At 36.1% G+C, this 18,229-nt stretch overlaps 3 protein-coding genes across 3 annotated transcripts; all 3 read left to right on the top strand.

Annotated features, from left to right (window-relative positions):
- Positions 1-1,509: 1,509 nt before the first annotated feature.
- Positions 1,510-5,118, top strand: LOC148923987 (putative late blight resistance protein homolog R1A-3). The gene has a single exon (XM_089060915.1). It carries the CDS (start codon positions 1,634-1,636, stop codon positions 4,943-4,945), a length of 3,312 nt encoding a protein of 1,103 aa, XP_088917041.1. The 5' UTR covers positions 1,510-1,633; the 3' UTR covers positions 4,946-5,118.
- A 2,899-nt stretch (positions 5,119-8,017) lies between these two features.
- On the top strand, positions 8,018-11,981 carry LOC148923986 (putative late blight resistance protein homolog R1A-3). Its single transcript, XM_089060917.1, has 2 exons — positions 8,018-9,314; positions 9,964-11,981. The coding sequence occupies exons 1-2, from the start codon at positions 8,174-8,176 to the stop codon at positions 11,448-11,450; spliced, it is 2,628 nt and encodes an 875-aa protein (XP_088917043.1). The 5' UTR covers positions 8,018-8,173; the 3' UTR covers positions 11,451-11,981.
- A 2,483-nt stretch (positions 11,982-14,464) lies between these two features.
- Positions 14,465-17,925, top strand: LOC125203313 (putative late blight resistance protein homolog R1A-3). The gene has a single exon (XM_048101629.2). The coding sequence runs from the start codon at positions 14,549-14,551 to the stop codon at positions 17,768-17,770; it is 3,222 nt and encodes a 1,073-aa protein (XP_047957586.2). The 5' UTR covers positions 14,465-14,548; the 3' UTR covers positions 17,771-17,925.
- The last annotated feature ends 304 nt before the right edge of the window (positions 17,926-18,229 follow it).

Here is an 18,229-nt window from a genome sequence, read left to right as displayed (position 1 = left end):
ATGTTATTATATGCTTCTCTAAAGGTCTAAAAATCGTAGGAGACTTTTAAATTTGCAATATATCCAACTTCTGGCCGTAGGATTAGTGCCTCCTAACTGATCATTTATCATTCATGGTTATAAACAAATTTCTTCACCATATATCCATCTTGCCTCTCATCATTCAAGCACTGGTTGAAATATGGAACATGTTTCAACTAAGGCATGTTCAGGTCTGTAGTGGAGAATTGCATCTCTCAGATCCTCCGAGTAACAACATTGTGATCACTTGAAGGAGTGAGAAATTTCAAGTGATGGTTCGTAGAAATCCCAATAACAAGAAAATGGGACAAAGTTATCACGAAGATGATGATGATGATGATTGTTAAAGCATTTCAACAATCAAACATTGTTAAACAATAATATCTGCTGGCAATAACTCATCAAAGCAATACCTTTACTCAATCTCTTCTTGTCCCCCCTTTCATTTTACACCTGTTCTTCCTTCTTAATTAATCTTTCAGCATTTTTTTCATCCTAAAAAAAAGAATACCAATCGAGATGGCCGCTTATGCTGCTCTAGTTTCTGTTGTGCAGATAATCCATAGATCGAGCATCATCCTACCAAAAAGGATATTAACTAATCCTTTTTGAAGTGATAAATCCCTCTAATTAAATGCATGCTAGTGTATTTAGTTATTCTCTTATGAAGTAGTGCAATTTTATTACTGTTTCATGATTGAGTTTACTGTGTAGTAATAATGAAAATTTGACTGAGGAGTTTTAAAGCCCAAAACAAAATCCCTAATCCTGAAGCCCAAAAACTAAAAGGCCTAAGTTGAAAACCCAAACAAAATTAATGGGTCGTCCACTAAAATTTATTTCCTTAAAACAAAATGAGTCCTATTTTCTAATAACAATATCATACCATCTTTTTCTCTCTATCTCATTCTTATTTTATCAATTTTGTTTTAAACTTGTTTCTTCACTGCCAATACTTAATAAGGTGTATTAAGTTTGATAGAAATGGTCCATAATCATAATAATTGAAACTATCTCCTCCCACACATTATGCCCTGTTCTTGAGAGTGCTATTATTGATCCAAACAATGATCATCTGTGCATGTCTTTTTTATTTATTTTTTCATTTTTGTGTTGATTTGAGTTTAATGTTGATTCTTCAGTATCATTTTTTGTACAATTTGATTTGAATTTGTTGATTCTTTAATATCCTTTTTTTAACTCGAGTAAGTAATCTGCTGCCCTTCATCAAGAGGCTGTTTTGATGTTTGTTGAGTCCAATGAGGTATAATACTATCAAAATTACTGAATTTTACTAATAAGAAACAGTCAAACAGATGTTACAAAATTTATAGGACCAAAATTTTCTAAGAAAAGGACATGTGAGACTCTTTCTTGGATTCCCTTGCATTGCACCTTCCAAGACCCAAGTTGGCAGATTGTAATGATAATTAAATGTTTAAGCAGTTCAACAACCAAACATTGTTAAATAATATCTGCTGGCAATAATTCATCAAAGTAAAGACTTCACTCAAGTCTCTTGTTTGTCTCCCCTTGCATTTTCACCTGTTCTTCCTTGTTACTCTTTCTACATTTTTTTGCATCCTCAGAAAAAAGATTATATCAATCGGAGATGGCGGCTTATGCAGCTCTAGTTTCTCTTATGCAGATCATCCATCAGATCGAGCATCATCCTTCGCCTCCGATTTCTATGGACAAAAAACAAGTTGAGTCTCTCACTGAAACTGTTATGTTTTTGCAGGAATTTCTTGAAGGTTACAAGTCTCCTTATGCTGAGGGGGATCAAGCAGATCCGTTGGAGATGCGCATTGCTGATGCAGTGTATGCGGCTGAAGATGTAATTGAATCTCACATTGTGGAGCAGCTTCGTCCTGATGTCTTAGTCTTGTACGAGTCTTTGAGGAACGTGATAGACGACATGGATTTGATCGTTGCAGTCAAAGAAGGTATGCTGCTGAAACAAGTCTCAGATATCTCGATATCTGCAGCAGACACATACTTGCATACTACTCTGCGGAATATGAGAGGAGACATTCAATTGGTAGAAGAAAGGGTGAAAAAACACATGGATTTGATCTTCACACTCAAATATCATCTGCAGAGACAAGTCTCAGATTCTGCAGACTTGTATAAGACTGTGGTAAAGGTGATACAACACATGGATTTCATCAAGAATGAAGTCATGGAGATTTTTGCATTCAAAGATCAGCTGCAGAGACAAGTCTTGGCATATACTGATTACAAAATATATGAACTTCACAAGTTTGACGAGGTGAATTTCATAGAAGACGTGGATTTGCTTAAGAATGAAGTGATGGAGATTTTTGCATTTAAAGATCAGCTGCAGGGACAAGTACTCTCGCTATCTGCTCATTCCTCAACATATGCAGAGACTCATGTATATTACAACAGAAAAGACATGGATTTGGATTTGGATTTGATCAAGAAAGACGTGATGGAGATCATTGCAATAAAAAATCAGCTGGAGATACAAGTCTCAACCTCTTCAGATTCCACAACATCTGCAGACTTTCACGAGAGTTTGCAGAAGGTGATAGAAGACATGGATTTAATCAAGAAAGAAGTGATGGAGATCGTTGCCCTCAAAAATCTTAGACAAGTCTCTGGTGGTTCCTCAACATCTTCTTTCTCTAGGACGCAGAGCACAACCATGGTGGGCTTCGATAATGTCATGATTCAACTCATGCAGAAGCTCATTTACGGACAACCTGGTCGCCAAGTCATCCCAATCGTAGGAATGGGAGGAATTGGTAAGACTACTCTTGCCACAAATGTTTATGAGAAACTACTTATTTGTCATCATTTTGATATCTGTGTTTGGGTTAACATTTCTCAACAATTTAGCTTAACAGATCTTCTTGGTAAAATTCTTTCTCAAGCTAATAAACAAAGTTTGAGTGAAATGAGTGAAGATGAAATAGGATTAGCACTTCACAAATATTTATCATATAGAAGGTATCTAATAGTGTTGGATGATATGTGGAGTATTGAGGCATGGGAAAAGATGCAACTCTATTTTCCCGACAATGATAATGGTAGTCGGATAATGGTGGCAACTAGGCTATCAAATTTGGGTTCTCAATTGAATAACAATTATAGCCTTGAAATGGAATTTTTGAATGAAGAAAGTAGTTGGAACATGTTCAGTAAAATTGTGTTTTGGGGGAATAGTTGTCCTTTAGAATTGGAGAAAATTGGAAAGAAGATTGTGGAGAGTTGCAAAGGACTTCCATTATCAATTGTTGTGATGGGAGGTCTTTTGGAAAAACTGGAACGAACCACAGAATGTTGGGAATCTATTAGGGGAAGCATAAGTTCACTGGTGAATTTGGAAAATGATAAGCATTGCTTGAAAATACTGAAGTTGAGCTACAACCATTTACCAGTTTATCTTAAGGCGTGCTTCATACATATGGGAACGTTTGAGGAGGATAGTATTATTCGAGTCTCGAGACTCATCAAGCTATGGATTTCTGAAGGATTTGTAAAACCCGTAAATGGCAAAAGTTTGGAAACAACAGTTAAAGAGTACTTAGATGAATTGGTTGCGAGGAATCTAATTCTTGTTCACGAGTTCGGGAGAACTGGAAGCATCAAGTACTTGAAAATCCATGATTTGTTGAGAGACCTTTGCTTGAGAGAAGCTGAAAAGGAGAGGTTTTATCACGTGGTTGGGCAACATAATCCTCTAGGCACGTCTATCCAACGTCGTGTAGTTATTCCGAGAAGCACTTCTAAGAAGGAAGTACTTGATGCCATGAGATGTACACCACATGTCCGTTCCTATATAAGTGATTATGAAATTCAGTTGTTGCCCAATTTTAGATTGTTGAGGACATTGCAAGCATGCGACATATTTTCCCATCCAAAAGGACATAAGCATTCCCTGAGAGAATTGTTCAAGTTGGTTAATTTGAGGTTTCTTGATGTTTGTCATAAAGAAGGTTCCCAACTTCCTTCTTCGATCAATCTCCTCTGGAGCCTTCAGACATTAATTCTTCCTTCTCCATTAAGCATAGATTTAAACATGAATGCACCGGTTGAAATTTGGAACATGTCTCAACTTAGGCATGTCTATATCTATTTTTATGGCCGGCACAACAATAGAGGATTGCATCTCCCAGATCCTCTTCGTGACAAGATTGTGATCATGGAGAATCTACAAACCCTCAAAGGAGTAAGAAATTTCAAGTGTGATGAGATGATGGTTCGTAGAATTCCCAATATCAAAAAATTGGTACTATTTTTCATCATACCTAAGGGAATTGCTCCTGGTGATTATGAGGGTATTGAGTATGGTGATGAGTATTGTCTCCACAACATCAAACGTCTACAAAAGCTTGAATCTCTCAATTGCAAAGCCCAGGGTAGGAGTGCTTTGTTGCAAAAGCTAACCTTTCCACACTCTCTTAAGAGTCTGACTCTATCTATGTTTACAAATAGAATTGAAGACATATTGGAAAAGGTAAGTGAATTACCCCTTCTTCAAAAGCTCAAGTTGGAGGGTGGATATTTCACAACAGGCAAATGGGAAACGGTGGAAGGCCAGTTTTCCAGTCTCAAATATTTGGAACTTGGCTTGTGTATTGGCTTGGAATGGTGGATGACGGAGAGCTCTCACTTCCCATGCCTCGAGCACCTTAGTCTTTCCGAGGTATCTTTGAAGGAGTTCTCTGTAGAACTTGGTGAAATTCCGACACTGAAATCCGTGAGAATGCATTGTTGCATTGAAGAATTGGTGATAAGTGCGAAGTTAATGGTCGAGGAACAAGAGGAATTACAAGGAGAAGAAGAAATATCTTTTAAAGTTTCCGTTATCCTCAGCAAGCACAACGACAAGGACCATTATCTGATGACCTTAGCAAATCGCAACTTTAAAGTTGAAATAGATCATTACTGGTGAGATCCTTTGATTTGTTTTTGCATTATATACCGATTACTATTAATTTTCGAATTCATATTTTACTTAAATATGAATTGTCTCGGGTAGCGTGACTCGTGTGATCCTTTGATTGTCAATAATAATTTGGATGTCCATGTGTTTTTGCATTATATATTAATTTTTGAATTCATATTTCCGAATTACTATACTTTTCAGAAGCATATATGCTATGCCAATGTGTGTCTTGTTGAGGTGTATATTATACCGTTCCATACAGTCTCTTAAGAGTCTATCTCTTGAAAACTGAAATGAAAGAAGCATATTTCTTCTCGCTTTGTTCTTGTTAGTTTTGTGTGGAACTGTCTTTACTCCATTATTGAGATTTAAATTTAGTTTATAATCCTTAGTTAGCTATTGGGGTTGTTGGTTCTTATTACTCCCTTCACCCACAATGGTGGCCCTTTTGGGCATGTCCAAGCCACCATTTCTTGGGCATACCCAACAAACTTGGCCTTGCCCATGAAAACTTGGCCACCACAATAGTGGTCCTCCGAGCCACCAATTAAAATTATTTTCTTACATATTTTATTATATTTTAATTTAGCTAGAATAAAAATTATTGGACTATAATATTAAAAAAAATCTAATTTAGTTTTAAAAAATTTGACAATTACAAGTAAATATATTTATTGAAAATTTGAATTTTAATTATTTCCGTAATTAGGATGTGAATTTAAATCACAATCCTTAATTAAAAAAGTTGACCAATTTAATAGGGATTTAATGATTGAGAATGATTTTTTCCTAAATTAATGCTAAATTAATACAAATTATTTTGAAAACTACCGTTTAATTTTCGTCACATACAATCTCTCTCTCTCTCCACTTCATCTTCTTCACTTCATTTTCTCCAAAACCCTAAAATTAACATAAAAACTGAAAAAAAAAAAAAATTTAAATCGGTGGCCAAGGGCCGCGGCTCGCGGCCCTTGCAGTGGCGAGCCCTCTCTCGTCCACCCCCCATGGCCCCGTCCACCTCTCGGCTCAGTAGTGGGGGGCCGCGGGCTGCCCAAGCCCGGGCCAAGGGCCGCGGCCCTCCCACTGTGGACACTTTAATTATGCACAGAGTATTTAATTTTTTTTAATATCTAGCTAATACTACATTAGAGGCTGCAATAAGCATAATTTCCAAAGTCACATGGATCGAAAATTAGAAGATCCAATGCGGTTTTTTCTGCAAAACATTAATGGGTGAGGTTTCTTCTCTTATTTGGGCTTGGTTTTGGATGTAATTGGGGGCCCATGATTTGTTTTGCTTGTGTTTTATCTATTATTATCTTGTAGTATTAGACTTTGTACCATATTCTAAATTGTTCAGGTCTTTCAATTTACCGATAATATGTAGAATTTGTTTCAAATATTGATATTTGTAATTAACCACCTCTTCTTTCAAAAAAAAAGAGGAAGATTATATTAATTATTCAAATTTCATTTGATTGACAAGTGAGAAATAGTATAAAAGATTAAAATTGAATATTGAGTATATCTATTAAAGCCGACAACAATTTCTAAGTGTTTTTTAGGTAAACGTGATCGTAGAACTGTAGCAGTTTTAGTAGGCTCAAAATGGTATTTATTTGGGTGAAACATTAAATTAAAATTGTACAAATTACATAATCATTTTATTTTTTTATGGACGAAGGAATTACTAGTATTATTTATGTTTTTCAGAAGAAAAATATACATTCCATCCTAATAAGATGATCATATTTTTGCGTGGCATGGAATTTTAGTTAGAGTTGTTGAGTAGAGTGATATAGAGATAAATAAAATGGTTGAATATTTTAACGAGTAAAAAAGATAGAAAATTTAGTCCAAAATCTAATATGACATCTTAAATAGAACAAATAATTATATAAAAAAAAATAGTCATTTCGAAGATATCTATAAATATATAAAGGGGAGTTTTGGAGGAGTTTATAAAAATGCCATTTAATTTAAAAATTTATATTAAATTGAAAATGTATAATTAAAAGGAAAGTGAGTGGGAGGTTTTTATTTTTTTATTTTATATTTGGCGAATTTTCATTAACTAATGGTCTTCGTTTGTTGTGGCTTGTCCGATTAGACTATCTGCGCCCTTTTCGTTTTTTCTTCTTGAGTTGGAGAGGCAAGCGATTGAGTGGGAGAACGGAGAAAGGATGAACTACAATTGCAAGTGAGTGTTCGCCTTGAATTTCGGTTGAATTTGTGTAGATTTAGAGGCTTTGCATTCCTTTTTTGTTGATCTTATTTTTGTGGGTCTGTGATTCAGATTTCCGCACATATCTACTTACCTTGTAAAACTCAAACATACCATTTTTTGTTTTACCATAGGAGGAAAGCTCAGTGATTTCAAGGCTTTCTCAATTTTTTTGGTTGACTATCTTTGTTCTTTTTAATTATTTTTTCATTGCTTTTCATTTTATTGATTATATATGATTTAATGTTTAAATATTATATTATGTGATTTATTTATTATGCTTCAATGTTGATTTGTATAGATTTTTTATTCTCATATAACTAATATTCTTACTCATATCGTTCTTTGTTAATATTAATTCTGATTTAATTAATTAAAAATTAATATTTTAAAAATATATTAATATTTGCATAGCAAATGATACTAGTATTAAATAGAACCCCAAATAAAAGATTCCTGTATGTTTAGCAACTGTCTACTCTGCTTAATTGTAATACTCCTACTAGTTGACAATGGTGTTCTTCTCCATAATTTATCTTACTTATTTTCATAAGAGGGAATACTAATACAAATAATTTAAATTTCAGTTTCAAAAAAATTTCATGATTAACTGTAGATATTTATTTGAATGTCAATATAATTAGGATATAGAATAACAAAAAAAAAAGAGGTTGTATCCATAAATAATGATAAGATTGTTGATTTATTCACATGCTCTTGTGGATGTTACAAAAGTAGGAGTAGTTTATAAGATCAAAATATTCTAAGGAAAGGACATGAGACATTCTTTGGTGGATGCCACTTACATTGCACCTTCAAATTGTTTAATGCTAATTGTTAAAGCATTTCAACAATCAAACATTGTTAAACAATAATATCTGCTGGCAATAATTCATCAAAGCAATACCTTTACTCACTCTCTTGTCTCCCCTTTCATTTTTCACCTCTTCTTCCTTCTTACTCTTTCACCATTTTTTTCATCCTAAAAAAAAGTTATACAAATCGAGATGGCCGCTTATGCTGCTCTAGTTTCTCTTATGCAGATTTTGGATCAGATCGAGCATCATCCTTCGCCTCCGATTTCTATGGACAAAAAACAAGTTGAATCTCTCACTGAAATTGTTATGTTCTTGCAGGAATTTCTTGAAGGTTACAAGTCTCCTTATGCTGAGGGGGACAAAGCAGATCCGTTGGAGATGCGCATCGCTGATGCAGTTTATGCAGCTGAAGATGCCATCGAATCTCACATTGTGGAACAGCTTCGTCCACCTGTCTTAGTCTTGTACGAGGCTTTGAGGAACGTGATAGAAGACATGGATTCGGTCAAAGAAGGTATGCTGCTGAGACAAGTCTCGGATATCTCGATATCTGCACCAGACTTGTATAAGGTTCTGTGTAAGATGAGTGTAGGCATTCGATTGGTAGAAGAAAGGGTGACAAAACACATGGATTTGATCTTCATACTCAAATATCATCTGCAGAGACAAGTCTCAGATTCTGACTTGTATAAGACTGTGTTAAAGGTGATACAACACATGGATTTCATCAAGAATGAAGTCATGGAGATTTTTGCATTCAAAGATCAGCTGCAGAGACATGTCTTGGCATACGCTGATTCCACAACATATATAAGTTATTTCAAGCCTGAGGTGGTGAATTTCATAGAAGACGTGGATTTGCTTAAGAATGAAGTGATGGAGATTTTTGCATACAAAGATCAGTTGCAGAGACAAGTCTCGCCATCTGCTAATTGCTCAACATGTGCAGACTTGTACGAGACTCAGGCGTATTTCAGAAAAGACATGGATTTGGATTTGATCAAGAAAGACATGATGGAGATCATAGCAATCAAAGATAAGCTTGAGATACAAGTTTCAACCTCTTCTAATTCCTCAACAATTGCATACTTTCATGAGAGTTTGCAAAAGGTGATAGAAGACATGGATTTAATCAAGAAAGAAGTGATGGAGATCATTGCACTCAAAGATCATACACAAGTCTCTGGAGGTTCCTCAACATCTTCTTTCTCTAGGCCGAACAACGCAACTATGGTGGGGTTTGATGATGTCATGATTCAACTCATGGAGAAGCTCGTTTATGGAGAACAGAGTCGCCAAGTCATCCCAATCGTTGGGATGGGAGGAATTGGTAAGACTACTCTTGCCACAAATGTTTATGCACATCCATTTATAGGTGACCATTTTGATATATGTGCTTGGGTTACCATTTCTCAACAATTTAGCTTAAAAGAACTTCTTGGTGAAATTCTTTCTCAAGCTAATAAACAAAGGTTGAGTGAAATGAGAGAAGATGAAATAGGACTATCACTCCACAAATATTTATCACATAGAAGATATCTAATAGTGTTGGATGATATGTGGAGTATAAAGGCATGGGAGAAGATGCAACTCTATTTTCCTGACAATGGTAATGGTAGTCGGATAATGGTGACAACTAGGCTATCAAATTTGGGATCTCAATTGGATAACAATTACAGCCTTGAAATGGAATTTATGAATGAAGAAAATAGTTGGAATATGTTCACCAAAATTGTGTTTAGGGGGAAAAGTTGTCCTTTAGAATTGGCGAAAATTGGAAAGAAGATTGTGGAGAGTTGTAGAGGACTTCCATTATCAATTGTTATGATGGGAGGTCTTCTTGAAAAATTGGAACGAATCTATTAGGGAAAGCATAAATTCACTAGTTAATTTAGAAAATGATAAGCATTGCTTGAAAATATTGAAGTTGAGCTACAACCATTTGCCAGTTTATCTTAAGCCGTGCTTTGTACATATAGGAATGTTTGAGGAGGATAGTAGAATTCGAGTCTCGACACTCATTAAGCTATGGGTTTCTGAAGGGTTTGTAAAACCAGTAAATGGAAAAAGTTTGGAAACGATAGTTCAAGAGTACTTAGAGGAACTGGTTGCGAGAAATCTAATTCTTGTTCACGAGTTCGGGAGAACTGGAAGCATGAAGTACTTGAAAATCCATGATTTGTTGAGGGACCTTTGCTTGAGAGAAGCTGAAAAGGAGAGGTTTTATCATGTGGTCAGGCAACATAATCCTCTAGGCACGTCTATCCAACACTATGTAGTTATTTCAAGAAGCAGTTTGAAGAAGGAAGTCCTTGATGCCATGAGATCTACACCATATTTGCGTTCCTCTGTGATTGATTGTGAAAGATTTCAATTGGTTCCAAATTTAGGATTGCTGAGGAAATTGCGAGCATACAGCAGATTTTTCCATCCAAAAAGACATGAGCATTCCCTGAGAGAACTGTTCGAGTTGGTTAATTTGAGGTTTCTTGCTGTTTGGCCCAATGAGTGTTCCCAACTTACTTCATCAATCAATCTCCTCTGGAGTCTTCGGACATTAATTTTTCATCCTCTACCACTCCGGAGATTATCCATGTCCTCAGAAAACATGAGTGCACCGGTTGAAATTTGGAACATGTCTCAACTTAGGCATGTCGATTTCTATGTTTATGGCTGGCACAACGATGGAGGATTGCATCTCCCAGATCCTCCTCGTGACAACAATGTGATTATGGAGAATCTACAAACCCTCAAAGGAGTAATAAATTTCAAGTGTGATGAGATGGTGATTCGTAGAATTCCCAATATCAAGAAATTGAGACTATTTTTCATCATACCTAAGGGAATTGATTCTGGTGAGTATGGTGATGACTATTGTCTCCAGAACATCGAACGTCTGCAAAAGCTTGAATCTCTCAGCTGCAAAGCCGGTGGTAGGAGTGCTTTGTTGCAAAAGCTTACCTTTCCACACTCTCTTAAGAGTCTGTCTCTTTCAACTTTTACAAATGGAATTGAAGACATATTGGAAAAGGCAAGTGCATTACCCCTTCTTCAAAAGCTCAAGTTGCACAGTGGAGAATTCACAACAGGCAAATGGGAAACAGTGGAAGGCCAGTTCCCAAGTCTCAAATATTTGGAACTTGTCACGTGTAGTGGCTTGGAATGGTGGATGACGGAGAGCTCTCACTTCCCATGCCTCGAGCACCTTAGTCTTTCCAAGGTATATTTGAAGGAGTTCCCTGCAGAACTTGGTGAAATTCCGACACTGAAATCCGTGAGAATGTGGCGTTGCAGTGAAGAATTAGTGATAAGTGCAAGGAGAATGGTCGAGGAACAAGAGGAATTACAAGGAGAAGAAGAATTATCTTTTAAAGTTTCCGTTATCCTCAGCTGGAACTACGATAAGGACGGTTTTCTGATGACCTTAGCAAATCGCAACTTTAAAGTTGAAATAGATCGTTACTAGTGAGATCCTTTGATTGTCAATAATAATTTAGATGTCCATTTGTTTTTGCATTATATATTAATTTTTGAATTCATATTTTCGAATTAGTATACTTTACAGAAGCATATATGCAATGTCAATGATCTTGTACGTCTTTCTTGTTGAGGTGTATATTATACCTTTCCATACTCTCTTAAGTTAGAGTCTAACTCCCCTGTCTCGAGCGCCTTCATCTTGTTTTCCTGAATGATTTGAAGGAGATCCCCGCACAACTTGGTGATCTTGTTCCAGTGCAGTGAATCGGTTGTGAAGAATGCGAAGAGAATGGTAGAGGAACAAGAGGAATTACAAGGAGAAGAACAACTATCCTTTCAAGTTCTTTTTTGTTTCAATTTCTTCTCGCTTTAATTTGTTCTTGTTTGTTTTGTGTGGAACTGTCTTTACTCCATTATTGATATTTAAATTTTAGTTTATAATCCTTAGTTAGCTATTGGGGTTGTTGGTTCTTATTACTCCCTTCACCCATTACCAATAATCTTGGTTTTGATGGCATGTGTTCTAATGTAAAATCTATTAAGTATGAGAGATAAACTAAAACATAACTATTGATTATGCACAAAGTATTTTACTTTTTTTTTATATCTAACTAGAGATTTAAGTTGCCATTGCATCCCTGCATATCCATTCCATTGTCCTGCAAAATTAGAGGTTTCTTCTCTTATTTGGGCTTTGGTTTGGATTTCAATCTTGAGCTAATGGGCTTGGTTTGGAATGGATGTAACTGAGGGCCCATGATTTGTTTTGCCTGTGTTTATCTCTGATTATCTTGTAGTATTGGGCTTTGTATTTTATTGCTCACCATATTCTAAATGTCACGTTAGATGTATACATGTAATGTAACGTAATAATGTCACGCCACCAAAATTTCTCCTTAATACGTACCTTATATATATAGATGCAAAAGTTGTTCAATCCCACTTCTAATTAGACATTAGTCAACCATTCTCTCTCTTCAAATTTCACTCCACCAAAAAAAAATGTGTTAAAAAACTGAACTCATCAACCAAAGAAGCCTCAGCCAACGCCGACACTCCGCCTCCTCCTTCCGGTGGAGCCTCAAGTGGCTGAAGCTCAAGTATTTGAGCATGCTCAAAAAATTTGAAGAGTTATTATAAAGATTTAGAGAAGGATATGATCGAAGGGAGCGGGACAATTGAGTCATTTCAGCAACGCATGCTTCTAGAAGCTTCTTTTGCTATTCCGGTCATGGGCCTTTCGTTGAATAGTTATCCATCAAGTAATCAACACTGGTGAATGGAAGAATGACGAGGTTCGATTTTTATGTAACAAATTGCATTTTTCGCGTCTCCGTGTTGTTGTATTAGTTGGTATGTGTAAAGTCATGGAGATGAAATAGAAGATTTATATTGATGTAATATTGGATCTATTGTGCTTTTATGTTTTGGACTTGGAACTAATACTAACTTTTTACGTTTTTTTAGTAGTATATTTATGATGTTATTGAGAAATTGTAAGAATATTACAAAAATTAATGCAACGAAAGCATGTGCATGATCAATCACTTTCTTTTGTGTTAATACGAAATTCGACGAATTTTATGAGATTTCAAATTTTAATTCACTTTCCATTATATGTTTTAAAATTCGTGTCCGGTCAAAGTGTGACAAAATTTAAGAGACGGAAGGAGTAGGAAAGAATATATAAATTGGTATAAGTTTGGGCTTGATTTTGAATTTCAATCTTGAGATAATGGGCTTTGTTTGGAATGGATGTAAATGAAGCCCATGATTTGTTTAGCTTGTTGTTTCTCCGTGATTATCTTGTATTGGACTTTTTATTCTATCTCACCATTTTAAAAATTGTTCAAGCCTTTCAATTTATGGAAAAATTGGAGAATGATAAAATTGTTTCAAATATCGATAATTGTAACCAACCGCCTCTTCTTTCAAAAGAGGAGAGGATTAGTTATTCACATTTCATTTTGATTGACAAGTGAGAAATATGAAAGATTAAAATTGAATATTATATATACTACTCCACTATTAAAGCCGACTACATTTTCTAAGTGCTTTTTTAGCTAAATGTGAACATAGAACTGCAATAGTTTATTAGGCGCATAATGGTACAAATTTCATTTGGGAAAAACATTAAATAAAAATGGTACAAATTAGATAATTTTACGTATATTAGTGGACATTGAAATGTTATTACATTGACTTGTATAATTTGATAACATTATTGGACGGAATCAACACGAGCAAACAAACGATAGGAGAATGGGATTTTTCTTCTTATATTAATAAGTAAAATTATAATTTTCCAAATCAGAGCTTTACAAAATCTCAAAACAGACATGAATTAAAGTTCAATAGGAGTAACTTTTACACTCTTTCCGTCAAGCTTAAATGATACGTTTTTCTTTTTAGTTTTTTCCCAACAAAGATGACACATTTTCTTTTATGAAAATTTTCTCTCTCCAATTAATACACTCAGCCACTTTTTCCTATACTTTCTCTATTTTAATACTCCCTTCGTCCCATTGAAGATGACCCATTTTCCTTTTTAGTTTGTCCCAACCAAGATGACCCATTACTTAAAATGGAAACACTTTTATCTCTACTTTATTCCTTCTCTCTTACTTTACTCTCTCCTCTCAACACATAAAATAAAGTCGCATAAAATCCCGTGCCGCCCAAGGAAGGGGTCATCTTCCTTGGGACGGAGGGAGTACCTACATCCACATTTTCTCTTTCCAATTAAGCATTTTAACCAATAACTCCTAAAATCTCGTGTCAGCCAAGAAATATGTCATTTGGCCAGGACGGAGGGAGTACTATACAACTTCAGTATTTATGACATACATCAGACCCGGATTTATTAACCCCGTGGGCCAGAACGGTCCAGCCCGACCTAAAGATTGCATCAGTTACCAATGGCCAAGTCTATTGGGCCAAGTCTTAGATATTTAGTCTGTATAATCAATAATGCATGACTCCAACTCTCCCTTTTTTTTCCACCACTCATCCATTCTTATTCTATCTTCATTTTCAGCAACCTGAAAATAGTTATCATATCACCAAAAAAAAAATTTCATATCAATGGCGGCTTATGCAGCTCTGGTTTCTCTTATGCAGATTTTGGATCAGATCGAGCATCATCCTTCGCCTCCGATTTCTATGGACAAGAAACAAGTTGAATCTCTCACTGAAATTGTTATGTTTTTGCAGGAATTTCTCGAAGGTTACAAGTCTCCTTATGCAGAGGGGGATGAGGCAGATCCATTGGAGATGCGCATTGCTGATGCTGTTTATGCGGCTGAAGATGTCATCGAATCTCACATTGTGGATCGAATTCGTCCACCTGTCTTAGTCTTGTACGAGGCTTTGAGGGATGTGATAGAAGACATGGATTCGGTCGTTGCAGGCAATGAAGGTATGCTGCTGAGACAAGTCTCACATATCTGGATATCTGAAGAAGACTTGTATGAGATTATGCAGAATATGAGACGAGGCATTCAACTGATAGAAAAAAGGGTGAAAAAACACATGGATCTGATCTTCACTCTCAAATATCATCTGCAGAGACAAGTCTCAGATTCTGCAGACTTGTATAAGATTGTGATGAAAGTGATACAACACATGGATTTCATCAAGAATGAAGTGATGGAGATTTTTGCATTCAAAGATCAACTGCAGAGACAAGTCTTGGCATATGCTGATGAAAAAACGTATGAAGTTTATCACAAGACTGCCGTGGTGGATTTCATAGAAGACGTGGATTTGCTTAAGAATGAAGTGATGGAGATTTTTGCATTCAAAGATCAGTTGCCGAAACAAGTCTTGCCATCTGCTAATTCCTCCATATATGCAAACATGGATTTGGATTTGATCAAGAAACACATGATGGAGATCATTGCAATCAAAGATCAGCTAGAGATACAAGTCTCAGCCTCTTCTGATTCCTCAACATATGCAAACTTTCATGAGAGTTTGCAGAAGGTGATACAAGGCATGGATTTAATCAAGAAAGATGTGATGAAGGTCGTTACACTCAAAGATCATACGCAAGTCTATGGAGGTTCCTCAACATCTTCTTTCTCTAGGCTGAACAACACAACCATGGTGGGGTTTGATGATGTCATGATTCAACTCATGGAGAAGCTCGTTTATGGAGAACAGAGTCGCCAAGTCATCCCAATTGTTGGGATGGGAGGAATTGGTAAGACCACTCTTGCCGAATATGTTTATGCACATCCATCTATAGGTGACCATTTTGATATCTGTGCTTGGGTTACCATTTCTCAACAATTTAGCTTAAAAGAACTTCTTGGTGAAATTCTTTCTCAAGCTAATAAACAAAGGTTGAGTGAAATGAGAGAAGATGAAATAGGACTATCACTCCACAAATGTTTATCACATAGAAGGTATCTAATAGTGTTGGATGATATGTGGAGTATTGAGGCATGGGAAAAGATGCAACTCTATTTTCCTGACAATGGTAATGGTAGTCGGATAATGGTGACAACTAGGCTATCAAATTTGGGTTCCCAATTGAATAACAATTATAGCCTTGAAATGGAATTTATGAATGAAGAAAGTAGTTGGAACATGTTCAGCAAAATTGTGTTTCAGGGGGAAAGTTGTCCTTTAGAATTGGAGAAAATTGGAAAGAAGATTGTGGAGAATTGCAGAGGACTTCCATTATCAATTGTTGTGGTGGGAGGTCTTTTGGAAAAACTGAAACCAACAAAAAAATATTGGGAATCGATTAGGAGAAGCGTAAATTCACTAGTGAATTCAGAGGATGGTATGCATTGCTTGAAAATACTGAAGTTGAGCTACAACCATTTGCCAGTTTATCTTAAGCCGTGCTTTCTATATCTCGGAATGTTTGAGGAGGATAGTAAGATTCGAGTATCAACACTCATCAAGCTATGGGTTTCTGAAGGATTTGTGAAACCAGTAAATGGCAAAAGTTTGGAAACAATAGTTAAAGAGTACTTAGATGAACTGGTTGCTAGAAATCTAATTCTTGTTCACGAGTTCGGGAGAACTGGAAGCATGAAGTACTTGAAAATCCATGATTTGTTGAGAGACCTTTGCTTGAGAGAAGCTGTAAAGGAGAGGTTTTATCATGTGGTCGGGCAACATAATCCTCTAGGCACATCTATCCAACGCCGTGTAGTTATTCCGAGAAACACTTCAAAGAAGGAAGTCCTTGATGCCATGAGTTCTACACCACATGTGCGTTCCTATATAAGTGAATATGAAAGAGTTCAATTGTTGCCCAATTTAAGATTGTTGAGGACATTGCGAGCATACGACCAATTTTCTCATACAAAAGAACATTCGTATTCCCTGAGAGAATTGTTCAAGTTGGTTAATTTGAGGTATCTTGCTGTTTTTCATAAAGACGGTTCCCAACTTCCTTCTTCAATCAATCTCCTCTGGAGTCTTCAGACATTAATTCTTCATTCACTATCAATCAAGAATGCACTGGTTGAAATTTGGAACATGTCTCAACTTAGGCATGTCGATTTCTATGTTGATGAGTGGCTCAACGATGGAGGATTGCATCTCCCAGATCCTCCGAGTGACAAGATTGTGATCATGGAGAATCTACAAACCCTCATAGGAGTAAGTAATTTCAAGTGTGATGAGATGATGGTTCGTAGCATTCCCAATATAAAAAAATTGGGACTATCTTTCCCCATACCTGAGGGAATTGAGTCTGGTGATGACTATTGTCTCCACAACATCGAACGTCTGCCAAAGCTTGAATCTCTCAGCTGCAAAGGCGAAGGTAGGAGTGGTTTGTTGCAAAAGCTTACCTTTCCAGACTCTCTTAAGAGTCTGACTCTTGGGACGTATATAAATAGAATTGAAGACATATTGAAAAAGGCAAGTGCATTACCCCTTCTTCAAAAGCTCAAGTTGAGGGGTGGAGATTTCACAGCAGGCAAATGGGAAACAGTGGAAGGCCAGTTCCCCAGTCTCAAATATTTGGAACTTAGCTTGTGCAGTGGCTTGAAATGGTGGATGACGGAGAGCTCTCACTTCCCATGCCTCGAGCACATTAGTCTTTCCTGGGTATCTTTGAAGGAGTTCCCTGCAGAACTTGGTGAAATTCCGACACTGAAATCCGTGAGAATGTGTCGTTGCAGTGGAGAATCAGTGATAAGTGCGAAGAGAATGGTCGAGGAACAAGAGGAATTACAAGGAGAAGAAGAATTATCTTTTAAAGTTTCGGTTATCATCACCCAGTACGACAACGTCGAGTTTCTGAAGACCTTAGCAAATCGCAACTTTAAATTGGAATAGAGTGACTCGTGAGATCCTTTGATCTGTTTTTGCATCATATACAATATGAATTTTGTCTCGGGTCACGTTACCTTGGATGATAGGAGTATATCTGAGCAATTCTTGTAGATAACCACAACTTGTTTACATGAAATGTTTCCACCTTTTCTCCTTAAGTTTTCTGCGGCTTAATTTTGCTTGGTTTTGTCATGTTATTACATATACTTCCCGAAAGAATTATAATCAAATGCTAACTAATTCTCAATCCAGAACCCAGAACTTCAATATTATGTTGAAAATTTCTCAACATATAAGTATAACTTTCTCAACATAACATGTAAATTTAAATGTCAACACAAAGACATAATTTTATCTAACACAAATCTATTGAGAAAGTTTTGTCTTTGTGTTGATAATTTTAATACATAATATTGAGATAGTTTTGGGTTCTGGATTAGAAGGTTGGTTTTATTTTAACGC

Source organism: Salvia hispanica, chromosome 6 (genome assembly GCF_029641045.1).
Source record: "Salvia hispanica isolate PSC_SH4W2 chromosome 6, Shi_PSC_v1, whole genome shotgun sequence".
Taxonomy (NCBI): Eukaryota; Viridiplantae; Streptophyta; class Magnoliopsida; order Lamiales; family Lamiaceae; genus Salvia; species Salvia hispanica.
This window is presented reverse-complemented; position numbering and strand designations above follow the sequence as displayed.